At 33.3% G+C, this 14,506-nt stretch overlaps 1 protein-coding gene across 1 annotated transcript; it reads right to left on the bottom strand.

Moving 5' to 3' along the window:
• Positions 1 to 314: 314 nt before the first annotated feature.
• LOC122591222 (putative chloride channel-like protein CLC-g) lies at positions 315 to 8,023 on the bottom strand. Its single transcript, XM_043763450.1, has 7 exons — positions 7,653 to 8,023; positions 5,910 to 6,110; positions 5,642 to 5,819; positions 4,703 to 4,965; positions 3,707 to 3,976; positions 2,121 to 3,249; positions 315 to 699 (listed from the first exon to the last, which is right to left on the bottom strand). Exons 1-7 carry the CDS (start codon positions 7,835 to 7,837, stop codon positions 565 to 567), a joined length of 2,361 nt encoding a protein of 786 aa, XP_043619385.1. The 5' UTR covers positions 7,838 to 8,023; the 3' UTR covers positions 315 to 564.
• Between the last annotated feature and the right edge of the window lie 6,483 nt (positions 8,024 to 14,506).

Genomic DNA, 14,506 nt, shown 5'->3' with positions numbered 1-14,506 from the left:
ACATTGTGCTTTGAGTTTTGATCAGTTTTCTAGTTTTCATGAAAATTTTAGTTTTTAAATAACCGTTATATCATAAAATGATATAAATGTATAAAAATTACACTACACATACATATACACATATAAGAATCGGCTATTTATATGAAACCGAAAATTAAACCCAAAATTTCAGTTTTCAGAAAAACAAAAACACTTGTTTGATTCTGGTTCCGGTTTATTTGGGTTCAACTTTTATCCATTGTTGTATTTCGGTTCGGTTTTTGCTATCTATAACCAAGGGTAACAATGTATAAACACGAACTTACAGAAGAATAAGTACCAAGAATCAACTGATATGACCATGCTTAAAACTGAAAGAGCTGATACATGATTTGGTTGAATGTATATAATATAAACATGTAATCTAAGATATTGTACTCTTGGTGGAAAAATATAAAGTTCATATATACCAGATATAATTGACCGAACTATTGGGTAGAATAAACTGCAAGAATACCTTGGTAGAGAAACGATCTTCACTGCTCATCTAATGGAAGACGGAGTATATATAAATGTAGAAACTTACTAAAAGATTTTGTTCCAAAGCGGGAACTTGAATCGTAATCTTTTCCATTTGCTTCTTGCCAACATTGGATGCAAACCAAGTATATGTTCTGGCATGAAATCATGTCTTGTCAATATACCAACAACAGGCAGTCTCTGCAATAGGAAAAATGCAGAAAATGAGACGATGCATTTTTATATTTCTGGAAATATGATTTGGATTTTGCAGAAAATATTTGGTAGCTAGTGCTTAGTTCTTCCAATTTTATCTTCATTTTGCGGGTCAGGTCAGCGAGTCCCACAAAATACACATCAGAAACAGGAAAGTCAAACCTAAACATGTACGCGACACTAAAGTAGAAATCACAAAGGTTGGCTAGGTGGCAATCGCAAGTGGATCATATGAAAACAAGTTAATTCAGGTACTATTTTGAATACAGTATCACGGATAAAACTGGAAAAGGAAAATAGCTATAAGGGAAACATGTAAAAGATGTTGAAAGTGGCCTATAAGGTATACAGATGATTACAACCTTAAGATTGATTTACTTACAGGATTATATTATTATTCATGAATTATGATAATAATATGGTTTTGTAATCATACCCAATACATTCATTATCATACCTAACCCAAGTTAAAACTTAAAACCGCATTAGAAATGATCAATAGAGGTGATAAAACGAAGTTATTCAAGTTCTTTTTCTCAAAGAAGTCCCCCTCCGACAGCCCGACGAGTCATCCGCTTAAAAGGACCCTCCCTGCGGTGCGCCCTTCCTTGAATTATTCGGTTAGGCCCCAATTTATGGATAAATAGGTTGAATTAGGTTATACTTTGCCTCCGTCAAATAAGCAAACTCAAAAAAAAATTTGCTAAGGAAAAGAAAAGGATTAATGAGCCAAGCAGATCAAAAGGGACCTAAGCTGTATTCATAATGCGTAAAACCTCCTACCAAATTATCATTGTAAAAAGGTAGTTTACTTGCTTATACTGAAGACATTAACTACTAGTAAAGTTTACTAGAAAAAACAAGCCAAAAAAGCAAAGGCGGTCTAGCCCAACCATTTTGAACCGTTACCAGACCCTCCCAACCTGTCCATTTTAATACTTAAAGAATGAGCTAACCCAATACATTCATTATCATACCTAACCCAAGTTAAAACTTAAAACCGCATTAGAAATGATCAATAGAGGTGATAAATTAGGCCCCGATTTATGGATAAATAGGTTGAATTAGGTTATACTTTGCCTCCGTCAAATAAGCAAACTCAAAAAAAAATTTGCTAAGGAAAAGAAAAGGATTAATGAGCCAAGCAGATCAAAAGGGACCTAAGCTGTATTCATAATGCGTAAAACCTCCTACCAAATTATCATTGTAAAAAGGTAGTTTACTTGCTTATACTGAAGACATTAACTACTAGTAAAGTTTACTAGAAAAAACAAGCCAAAAAAGCAAAGGCGGTCTAGCCCAACCATTTTGAACCGTTACCAGACCCTCCCAACCTGTCCATTTTAATACTTAAAGAATGAGCTAGATGGATTGAACACATATGAAGTGTAGGAAAGTATCGTTACCCCGGAAGTCTTAGGCACCACTAAAAGGTGTCGTAAACCAACACCCCTGAAAAGTGTAAGAGCCTTGGCCAATGACATGGTTTCAACAACAGTATAAGGTGAAGCATTCGTGAAAGGATGCAAGTCAATAAACATCTGCATATCTTCTTCTGTCAGTTCTATGTCTTCAATCTGATCTGCTTTTCCAAGACCCTGCTTTGCAAAATCACTTGATGAAAAATGCTCTACAGCATCCACAACAGTGGGAATTGGAGTAAGCAAGAAATCTTTCTTCTTTAGTAACGTGATAAGATGAGACCGTAGAATCAAACCATATAAGATAGGAGCTTCAGAATGTGGAGGCTCTTCAACTACTGGAAACCCATTGTGACCCGACGTTCTAAGAACATGCACAATGTTAGCCACGAGCTCAACACCATTAAAAACACGAAGTGGGCCTGAGACTACATCACTAACAGTTAGCTGCCTCATATACGGTTCAGCATGTGTTTCTAAATAAGGAAACCCTTTTAATTTCATTATCTGGTCATAAATATTCCCATTAAAAGCATCAGCCACTGTTTTAGAAACAAGAAGTACAAGCATTATAAGCGGTAGCAGCAGTAAGTTATTGGTTAATTCTAGGAGAATAACACATAGTGAAACAGTCATCCTCATTGATCCACCAAGAAGTGAAGCAGCACCCAAAACGGCAAATAGCCCATGGTTTAGATTAGAGCTTGAACCAATTAACAGCCCAACAAGACGCCCATAAGATGCACCAGTCACGATTACGGGAATGAAGAGACCCACAGGAGCCACGATCCCGTAACTAAATATGCTGAGAAAAAAGCAGGTGATAAAGAACATTAGAACTGATAAGGGGTGAAACTCTGTATCTGTGTCTTTACTAAATAGATTTTTAATTGCATCATCATTTGTGTTGAAGAAAAGACTTGCTAGTTCATTGTATTGATCAGGTTCACACTGAAACTTCTTGTAATTGCCAGAACGGCCGATAGTCGGACACGGTTCAGATGCATCGGTTGGACAATCTCGGCAAGGTGCAAACCATGGTAATCCAAATAAGAGACATGAAGTGACTATGGAAACTGTGCAAGCAAGGAGTACTTTACAAGCAGTGCCTTTCCTGGAGTAGCAAAGTCAGAAATCAAGAATTAATTATGAGCTTTCAAGAGAAGCACATAACAAGTTAATGTCACCTACAGTCTATACTCGAGGCATCTTTTTCTTCTTCTTCTTTTTTTTTTTCCTTTTAAATGGCGAGGCACCTTACTCTCTAAATCATGGTTATTGAGAAAGTTGGATTATTATTCTGCTCAAATTACTGTGTACTCATTACAAATGCTGTAAAGCTTCATACATAGCATAAATCTGACAAAATAGTGTTTGTAGGTCATTCCAGACTCAACTCAGCCCAGTTCTATCCATACCAAAAAATGACTATCCAAATCCCATTTTGTTCAACGACCCAACCCGTCCATCTTGCCCCTACATGAAATAAGTTTTAACATAACGATACTACCAAAATTTCGATATACCAAGAAAGCAGACCGTGGAAGTAGATGACAAAAAAAGAAGCTTACTCGTTTATACGATTGTAAAGTCGGAGAACTTTGCCCAGGAGAAAATTGTACAAACCCCCTGCAATGCCTCCAATGACCCCTAGAAGAAGAACCGGAGGTACATCTACAAGATGATAGCTTAAGTCTGCTGAGGTAACATCAAACATTATCAAACCCCCAGTTCCGAACAATCCACATTTTCCACTCAAGCACATATCAGTCAAACCCCGAAGCAAAATTGCAACAATGGCGGTTGAAAAGAAAGCTCTCCACAAAAGGGCACTTCTCCACCTGCAGAATGGCACACAAACACACACAAAAGGTGACCATTTTAGAAGCTGTTACTGCAAGGACTTGTTGCTAAGAAGGCATTCAAGATTTCATTTGAGCAGCGTGTAAATGTAAACAATCAAGAGTTTAAGACATCAGCCAATTAGCTACAGAGAAGGTAAACAAAAATCAACAATCAATTAAGCCTCTTTCCAGCATCAAGTTATTTTTAGACTTCGTATCAAATATAATGACATTGAAGGTATGAATGTCACAAAGAACTAGTTTATTTGGGTTCATCCTGGTTGCCACAATTAGGCATTGTCAGTGAAGATATTATATAAAGAAACTCTAAAAATTATAGAAAATCTAACAGAATAACATATATTAGTATAATTACACCAGAAACTATGATGGAAGACATGAATAGATATGAAGAAACAGTTTTTAAAAAGACAGAAAAACAGAATCCAGCATTCAAATTCCCATGTGTGTGAATTGTGTAAAAGAATATAACAAAAGTTACAAATGATGCAAATATACATTAGTATGTTATATCTATAGGAACCACCAAATTACTATCAAATATATCAGCTTTTAAAACATAAAATACAATTGTGGAGAGAAAATGTAAATTATAAAATGCTACACAGGCTTTTACTGTGTTTTTTTTTTTTTTTTGGATAGTTTATAGTAGTATTCTAGGTAGTTACAAAAGAAATCCATGTATGGATGTATGAACATTACCAAGATGCCATTTCTTCTAGAGCAAAAAGAACTCCACCAACTGGGGCACGAAAAGCAGCAGCAATTCCAGCAGCTGATCCACAAGTTACAAGATCACGTCGATCTCTATCATTATTAAAAAATCTGAACCATCTCCACGTCAATCCATATTTCTTCGATCCACCCTGACATGTTAGAGCTGCAATGCATGCACCAGTATGCACCATGGGCCCGGCCTTCCCGACATTGAGAGATGATGACACAGCAGCAATGCTGCCAACAATCTGTCAACAAGTCCACATCACATATACAAACAGAAGAAAAACAAACAATATAACTTACAAAATGTATAACGATTCAGATAGTTTCCTTATAATAGTATAATGAATAGTTTCCGGATAATAGTATAATGATGAACCCTCGTATTTACTAGATCATCTCATATTCGCCACAATAGAAGCCTAGTGGAGGGGAACATGCAACATGAAATTGGAGGTCAGGGGTTCAAATTCCGACCCCATGTCTTTTTATCTATAGTAGTACGTAATTTAATGTCTCTCGTGGGAGTGGGGGGGCAATGGTAGTATGGAACGGCTATCCATATATACATCTGATCAACGCAGGGTAATGGGATGTCTATCCATATATACATCTGATCATCTCATAGAAATACTAAAAAGGAAAAATTCTTTAACTAAACAAGATAATGACCAAGTTAATATTCTTCATGATCCACAATATCTGACATTTCTCCTTAGGGCATTTGCGTTCTATTACATAAAAATAATGGCATGTACAAACGATCTGAAAATACTAATATCAAGGTGAATGACATAAAATATTTCTATTGAATGATGCTAGTCAAACTCAATATCATATGAAGAAAGTTATAGTATGAACTAAGAAAAACCAAAGAAAAAGGGGGGACAAAACAAGCCAGGAATAATATAAATAAATCACCTTCACTAGCAACGTTCTAAACGAGAATATGTCAGGAGCATCAACCCCATTTAAGTAGGCTTTAACTTCAGGTATGCCCGATCCAGCAGTCTCTGGTGCTATTAAAGTTGTTATCAGACAAGCAAACAAGGTAAGGCCTAAGTTTGCAGCTGCAAATATGAGAAATGCAGCCAAGTATCTGTGATAAATCATTCAAGATTCAGTCAGAAGGCCACTTTCAACCACAGAAGTCATGTTCTAGACAGCAGTTAATGAGAGCAATTCTAACCTGTTTGCGAACATCATGTTGGAGGTGATCACAAACTTCACACCGGCGATGTTCTCAATGGCTAGGTTGTTGAAGAAGCCAATAAGACTTACCACAAGACCGATGAGAAAACAAAGGATCCATTTCAAAGATGTGTACTGGAATATCTGAACCTTACTTCTGCTGCGCCAATCTTGCTTGAAGACATCATTCTCTATAATCCTAAAGAAAAATGAAAAAGAACAGATAAGTCAAGAGAACAATTACTTGGCAGCGAATGTATCCATGTATAGTTCTTAGTAAGTCTGCTTGTGATACTTAGTGACATTGGAATAAAATGACTTGTTTGCCAATGTGAACCATGCCACACAATGAACCCTTTCCTTACACTCTAGTGTTTCTTCAGATTTTACTTGCGAAGAATGAACAGTGAATCTTAAGCAAAAGAGTGTTATGCACCAAATATTTGGCATCTTCTAAATGCTACAAATTTGTTACCCACCATATGACTAACAGAAAAGCTTTAAACACTTGGAAAGGAGTAAAGGCACCAATCAGTTACCACTGAATATGGCAATATAAAATATTGCACGAAAACGCTCATTTTAGGCTTTTTAGCTGTACCTTCAGGTTGCGAGGCTTCCATCACAGCACAAATGAAAGTATACATATGAGTTAAGATTCAAAAACAAGAGAGTTCTTGTCACATAGTCACAACAACATTCTCATTCTACATCACTAACTTATATTGTTCGAATCCCATTATGTTTAGCTTCAGTCGGTGTTTTTTGCATATAAACAAGATGAAGGCCAAAAACGGTGATCTTAAAAAGCAATCACGCTGCCCTACACAGTAGTTCTGTCCTTGATCATAAGCATCGCTTATATTCAATATTGTTATGCTTGCTTGGTATAACTGTGTATGTTTTTGTATATACCATACTTGCTGGAAACCAAATACTTTCAGAACCATAGGAACCCTTAACTGGTGTCAGATACTAATTAGGTGGATCACTAGGTATCTTGAGGGATGCTAGACAGTTGTTGATGGACTTATTAGGCTGTGGGACCTCGAGCTTTGGGGCTCTATAGATAGGGAAGGGTTGGAACCTTAAGAGCGTTCACGTCTCATCACAAGGCTCATTTTAAGTTGTTGGTCATAGGACGAGCATCAGAACCAAAGACCACTCCCATCACCACCCCTGTCAGAATCTTTAAAATATTATTCAAATTTAAATCTTTTTTTCTTAAAAGAAAAAAAGAGAGTGAAAGAGAAACTACCTAAAACTATAAGCCGCATATTTTAGAATCCATCTATATGACTATACAAGTGTGGGATAGAACGGACAACAAAAAAGAATTGTAATCCATAACATTGACTAATCAAGATGAACTAAAAGTGCTTGTGAAAAAAACATATTTGATGACTAGTAAATAAGAATCCATAACCAATGGTATAGCCTATTAGTGGGGCAACATAAATCCCTTCAATCATACTGCTACATGATGAATGTTGGGTAGTCTTAAACAAATCACAATCAATCAATCATTGATGCACTCTAATAAGAATATTTTCATATCCCACTATCCATCCAATTATTACTGTTATACACACAATCATATACTAGCAAATACACATATTAGAAGTTAAGTTAATCCTAAACTTAACACGCTGCCTGGCTATGCCACTAAGTAAATTTAGTTAAATCTTTCTTTCCTGAATATTATAGAAACTGAATAAAAAAAGTGAGTATTAGTACTGACTCATAGTCGAGACTTTCGATAGGGCAAGGATTGGAACCAACGATGGCAATCTGTGAAGTTGTGTTGGATGTTGACCGCCGCAGGTGATGTAATAACGGCGCCGCCGTTTCATCTTCTTCTTCTACATCCCCAACATGTATTGCTAATCCATTATTCATAGAACTCAAACCCGAACCCCCCTTCATAAACAATGAACCTACTTCACTTCACTCCACTTTCCTCTGATATGATATAATATGACTGCCGTTTGTTTTGTTTTGTTTCATTATATCTGGTACTCTCTCTCTCTATATATATCATGATTCATGCATATCCACTACAATAATTACTAGTAACTACACTACAGTACATGTCTATTTTCAGGCCATCTTCTTATTCCCATTTTTCACTACATTTACTATATACTTATTGTTATATTTATTTTATTTTTTCGATCTATACTACTTATTAAAAACATACCCATGTTAAAAGTTACAAAGAAATATCTAAAATGCTCTTCCATGTAACATTTTAATCTACTACCCTTAAAATATATAATATTTTCACTTTGCACTAAGATATTTTCAGTTACACTACCCCTTAACATTAATGATTACGTTACACTATCAATCATTTATCTTTTAAAATATCTCCATTAACCCTTTATATCAATAATCTACACCAATTGACGCCCCATCTGTCACCAACCGTCACACTTGCCACCACATCGTCGCCACCATGATCACCGCCATATTGCGCGGGTAACGTGCTATTTTATACCGATGAAAATAGGGATTTTGAGTGTAACGACAAAATGTGTATGTATCTTGTAAAAAGTTTATATGATGTAATGAACTTTCAAATCTTGGTTATTGAATGTAACTGTAACCGGGTATATGTGGCAACCATATAAGTTGTCACTTGTAACTTTTTTATTGGTCAGGTATATCCACTAATCAAGATTTGAAAGTCGATTACATAACATATACATTTTACAAAATCTTTACATAATATAAACATTTTGTGAAAGTTTATTCACATGTAATAATCCATGAAAATACTAATTAAAGTTAAAGGTAGTCAAAGTACTTTCCATGTGATTTTTTGATTTTGCAGTTTTCATCTTTGCTGTTAATTTTTGGCCAAAATCATTCATGTGATTTACATTTCGTCCCTAGATCTGTTAAGGCACATGAGGGGCATTTATGTCTTTCATCCATTTTCATGGTTTGTCCGTATGGTTAAGTGCAAAATTCGTCCCTATAGTTTGACGTTTTTGCATTTGATCATTGTATTTAACAAACCTCCAAACAAGAATTTAATCGAAAACCAAAACAAACTAAATCAAAAACTTATATATACTGGATCTAATTTAATACCGGTCAGTACGGGTGTTTATTTATATTTTTTATAAAAAAGTTATAAAACTTACTATATTTTAACGAAAATAGTCAAAAATATCATTCACTAAAAAATAATACCAAATAGTTACTTTATAGCAAAATATAAGTTTTAAGTTTTCAAATTACAAAAAAAATAACAATAAAGTATTAGAAAAAATAACTTTAAAAAAAAACTCAAAATATAAAAATGAGAATACCGGAAATATCGGAACGGTAATCTGAAAAATATCGAAGATACTGGAAATAGTTGTACTGGAGTACCCTCCGATACCGTTATTATGGGTGATACCACTGATACTTAAACCATTGTATGTACGTGTTTGTATTTGAAGATGATTGACTAGATCCTCAAATGTAGGTATATATAGGTTTTTGTTTTGTATGGATTAAATTGTTACCGGAAATTTTTGTTTGTTTTGTTTTGTTTGAAAAGTTCTCCTGGATTTGTTAACGGCAATGATGAAACAGTCAAAAACAAAAAACCACAAGGACGGTTTTTGCACGTAACTCTATAAAAAGACGAAAATGCCCCTCATGTGACTTGCATGTGAGGAGGTTACCAGCAAAGTTATAACGGCATGGACGAAATGCAAACCACGGGGATGATTTTAACCAAATGTTAACGGCGAGGATGAAAACTGCAGAATCGAAAACCGTAGGGACGAAAAAAGTACTTTGGTCTAAAGTTAAAGCCAACTTCAATTTTTGAATTAAAATCAAAACTTAACATTCAAATTTAATAATTGAATCTTAACCTTTAGTTTTAATTCAAAAGTTAAGATTACCGATTATACCTATAAAGTTGATTTTAACTTTAAAAAATCTTAATTTGTCTTGTAGTAGCTAATCAAACCGCATATTATGTAAACAGCTTAATAGAATTTGATTTTTTTTAACATATAACACAATGAATGTGTTTAACTTTTTTATTATGTTGAACATTTTTACATTATGCATTTTGAGTAAACGATGTTAAGACTATAATTTGTTTAAAAATCAAAACATATACATCACATTAGCTATGTTAAAAAAATCTAATGATAATTCAATCTCGTATCTCTTCACTCCAAAATAGTATTAAAATAACTAATTTTGATCTACAAACTCGTTTCTATTTAAACATCGACCCTAATAGAAACCTTTCATGATAATCTATTAAAATTATTTGAAATTCACAATATCTTGAAATAAGTTACCATATTTTCTTTATTTTGCCCATTTTAAACTTTTTTTGGATATTGTCATAAAGTAATTAAGATTATATATTAACATGCCATGAAAGTTTTTTTTTTTTTTATAATGAAATAACATTATCACAATCTTATTTTTTTTATTAATATAAGAGATTATATAAATTATATAAGAGTTTATATAAATTATATAAAGTCTTGAGACTTATGGCACTGGATGTTAATAAGTAACGGTACTATTAGTGATCGTTTTGTTAGCTCAAATGGATGGAGCTGGAAATGGCGCAGACCACTTATCTCTATCCGTGAGAACGACCAGGTTCAACATCTTACTAGCTTACTCCCCAATCGGCTGGACAATTGCAAAGATAAGTGGATTTGGGATCTAAATGGTAAGTTTTCGTTTTCAGTTGCTCAAGTTCGAAATTATATTGATAGGCATAACTCTAATTATTCTAATGTTATAAAAATGAGATGGATTAAGCTTGTCCCCAAAAAAGTTAATCTTTTTGTTTGAAGAATGAGAAGAGAATAGAAGGTATCCCCTCTAGTATCAACCTTTTTGGTATGGGGTATTGATGTGGAGTCTTTTCGTTGCACTTTGTGTCAAAATGGGGTGGAAACTATCGACCATTTGTTCAATCTTTGCAATTGTTCAAGCGACACTAGGTCCCTTTTATGCACGTGGACTGGATTCAAAATCCCTGGTATGAAACCCGAAGAAAAGATTGAGTGGTGTGATAAACACAAAGCGAATGCAACGACTCAGAAAAGGCTCCAGGCTATCCTTTACATTTAGTGGTGGGATTTGTAGACAGTGAGGAATAACAAGGTTCACAACAAGGTATAAGACTCACCCGCTCAGGTTTTCAATGATATTGTCTCCATAGCATACTTAAAGGTTTGATGAACACGATTTAAACCAATAAAACCAATCCAAATACCCTGATTTAATTTGATACGCACAATTTAAAAGTTTGATGAACACCTCTGTTTGTTTGTTTTAAACGGAAGTGGTCCTATATTTATGCTACATTATACGACAACGAAAGTGGTCCCTAACTACACGTTGTCCATACACTCTATGTTCCATTGGATAGATATAATTAAATTATAAATGCATACAACAAGAGCCGTGGCACATGATTCATAATATTTATGTATTTTTCTGAAAATGACTTTAGTTTTTAGTGTTTTTTTTTTCTTTTCGTAATTAACTAGATTTATGCCTGCACAATGCAACGGTAGTAGGGTAGTGATGGTGGAGATGGTGGTGGTGACGGTGATGGGTGCAGCAGTGGAGACGGTGATGGGGCAACGATGGTGGTGTATGTAAAAATAATTGATGTTAAATTTGGTAATATAGTTATTTTAAGTGTTGGGGATGTATATCGTAAATTATTTTATTAAGCTGTATCTTTCAATATATATAACAAACAATATATATAACAAAGTCCTAAATTTGATTCCATCTTTTATTTATAACCATTGGATCAAATTTAGTTATTTCATCTTTATTAAATGACAATATTAATACTTATACTTTTTATGATTATATAAAAAATCCCCTTTAATTTTAATTTACACTTTTTGGTATTCTATCACAAATTTATACTTTTTACCTAATAATTATAATATAAAAAATCAAGAATAATAATTAATATATATATATAGTTAATACATATAACTATATTATCAATGTATTGTACATTACCCAAACAAAGAAAAAAACCCTTTTTCCAACCTTTTTTTTTATTTTCTATTCTATTAAAATCAAAACAACTCAAAATTTTTACTCTACGAATTCAGAGGTTTATCTTAAAACTAATGTTTCCAACACCAGTGATGTACTTCCAAAGAAGAGGCTTATGACAACAAAGTCAACGTTTGCATGTATTCTTTATCTATTACGAGTAATATTTTGTAGAAACAAAATTACAAATAAGTGAAATAAAGAAGAGGCTTATGAGAACAAAATCCGAATGACATCAAGATATTTGTGATTACATGGATAAGTAATAACTTTTGACATTGAATATGTTATTGAATTAGTAAGATTTAATGAGCAACACAATAAGTGTTTGTGAAAAAATCAAGGTCAAAAGAGCGAATGTTAATAAAGTGAAATTGAATATTTTAATTTGTAAAGAAAATTGTCTTTTTAATATATAAGTGTAAAAATATATTTATTCACGTATTACGCAGGACAATAGTCTAGTTATTGGTATATTAGGTGGAATTGTTTAAATAAGTGAATTAAGGAGAAGTGTATTTTTGGTTTTTCAAAGGTAGAAAGTTTTAGGAAAAAAAAGGGTGGTTTGTTTTATTAGATAATATAGATTAATCAACAATCTGTATGAAGGGAATCATATGCTGTCATATTCATATTATATTAGAATTTTAACTTAGGCCATTAGAGAATGCAGGACCATTCTGAACGCTATCTTAATGCTGTTTTGGTAAAAAATTACCTAAGATAATATATGTTGAAGACTTAGATCCATTATGTATCCAAACTTTCGTTCGTGAGGTTGTATGCTTGTAAAATATGTTGAGTTTCAAAGATGCGTTTAATAAAAAGAGTTTTATGAAAGATTATGTAGACGATACAATAAACAAGGTGAAGATATTCGCAAACTATGAATAGAAAACAGATATAATGCAGATTATATTTAGATATGCAAGATAAATGCAAAGAACAAGTAAACAATGCGTAAAAATAAAGAGTAAGGAGCAAGAACACCGATATTTGTTGACGAGGAAAAGCCCTTAATCCTAAGAGTGTAACAACCCTACTTTTTAAACATTATATACGTGCTAGTTAGGTTGTCTATGTTCCCGCAAGCCATAATTATACTTGAAGCTAGTAGATAATGCCCCTGAATTAATAATCTAAAGCCATTGTTAGTATTAAGTTCAATTCAATAAAATGCCATTGAAAAAAAAATTTTAGTTGATATTCGATTAAATTATAAATAATAATATAAGTCTCACAGGTTGAGCTAGCTATCAAAATTACTTATAAATGCCCAACAATTTAACCATCAAGTCAACTAAATAATATTTGATCATGGAAATAGTATGAACACCTTGAAATGATTGCAAGTTCTTTATGTACATAAAATGCTTGAATAATAATAAGTATATGTATATATGTTTAATATAAATACAAGATTTACAACCAATGAGTCATGTAACAAATTAAAACACCAAAAATATATATACATACATATATATACACAACACATACATATATACATACCTATACTAGATTAAGTAAATCACCTACACTACAAATCTATACAAATTAATATTCTTACAAAATATATACATACACCTTATACAAATATCCTTACAACTTTTATAAAAATAAAAAAAAAAAAAACAAAATGAGAAACCCCTTCAATACCTCCCATTTGGCCGTCCCCCCCCCTCACACACACACACGCACACTCCACATTTTGAATGCTTAATCCTTCCAAGATCACCCTTGAAACTCACACAAAACACACTCTTCACTTTCTACACACACCAACTTTATTTTCTCTCTCAAAAACTCTTTTCCCCTCCCTCTCTTCTTCTTGAATTCGGCCAGCCAAAGAACAAAGGAAAGACAAAGCAAAACTCATCTAAACACTTGTTAATAATAAGGGTTTAGGTTAGATTAAGCAAGGGTTATTGTAAGCATAGTTTAAGGGTTGTATTATGGCTTGAATAATGGTTGTTGGAGGCTTCATAGGTCACAAATTTTCTGCACTTTTTCATGAACAAAAACGTGGTCATTAAGGGTATATATCTTCATCTCTTTACTAGATTAATCTTGTTCTTGTTTATATTAAAAAGGTTTTATCAAAAGGTTATGTTTTCTTTATGTTTTCTTTTGAATATACACTTGATGAGGGCAAAGTTGATAGGATCTTTCTTTCCATGCTCATGCATGTTGAATCCATGAAGAAAGATCCAAAGATTCAACTAGTTTAAGACCCAAAAGTGTAGATATAAATTATATAACTTTTAAAATAATTGTTCCTTTGAAAGATGGTCATATTTATATATATATTGATGTAACAACACGATTTTATCATTTGAATTCACATCAACAATGGCGTTTGGTTAGTGTGTGTGTTGAGAGAGAATTGGGATCAAGTGTGTGTTTTTTCAGATGTATTGATCAGGATATGTCACAAGTTATGCCAAGTGTTGTTGATTTCTAAGGGATTGAGGGCTATTTATAGTCTAAACAAACCAACTATGCTAATTATCACAATTAGCCCCTCAACCT

This window comes from Erigeron canadensis, chromosome 3 (genome assembly GCF_010389155.1).
Source record: "Erigeron canadensis isolate Cc75 chromosome 3, C_canadensis_v1, whole genome shotgun sequence".
Classification (NCBI taxonomy): Eukaryota; Viridiplantae; Streptophyta; class Magnoliopsida; order Asterales; family Asteraceae; genus Erigeron; species Erigeron canadensis.
The sequence above is the reverse complement of the archived record's forward strand: the minus strand, read 5'-3'. Positions and strand labels throughout refer to the sequence as shown.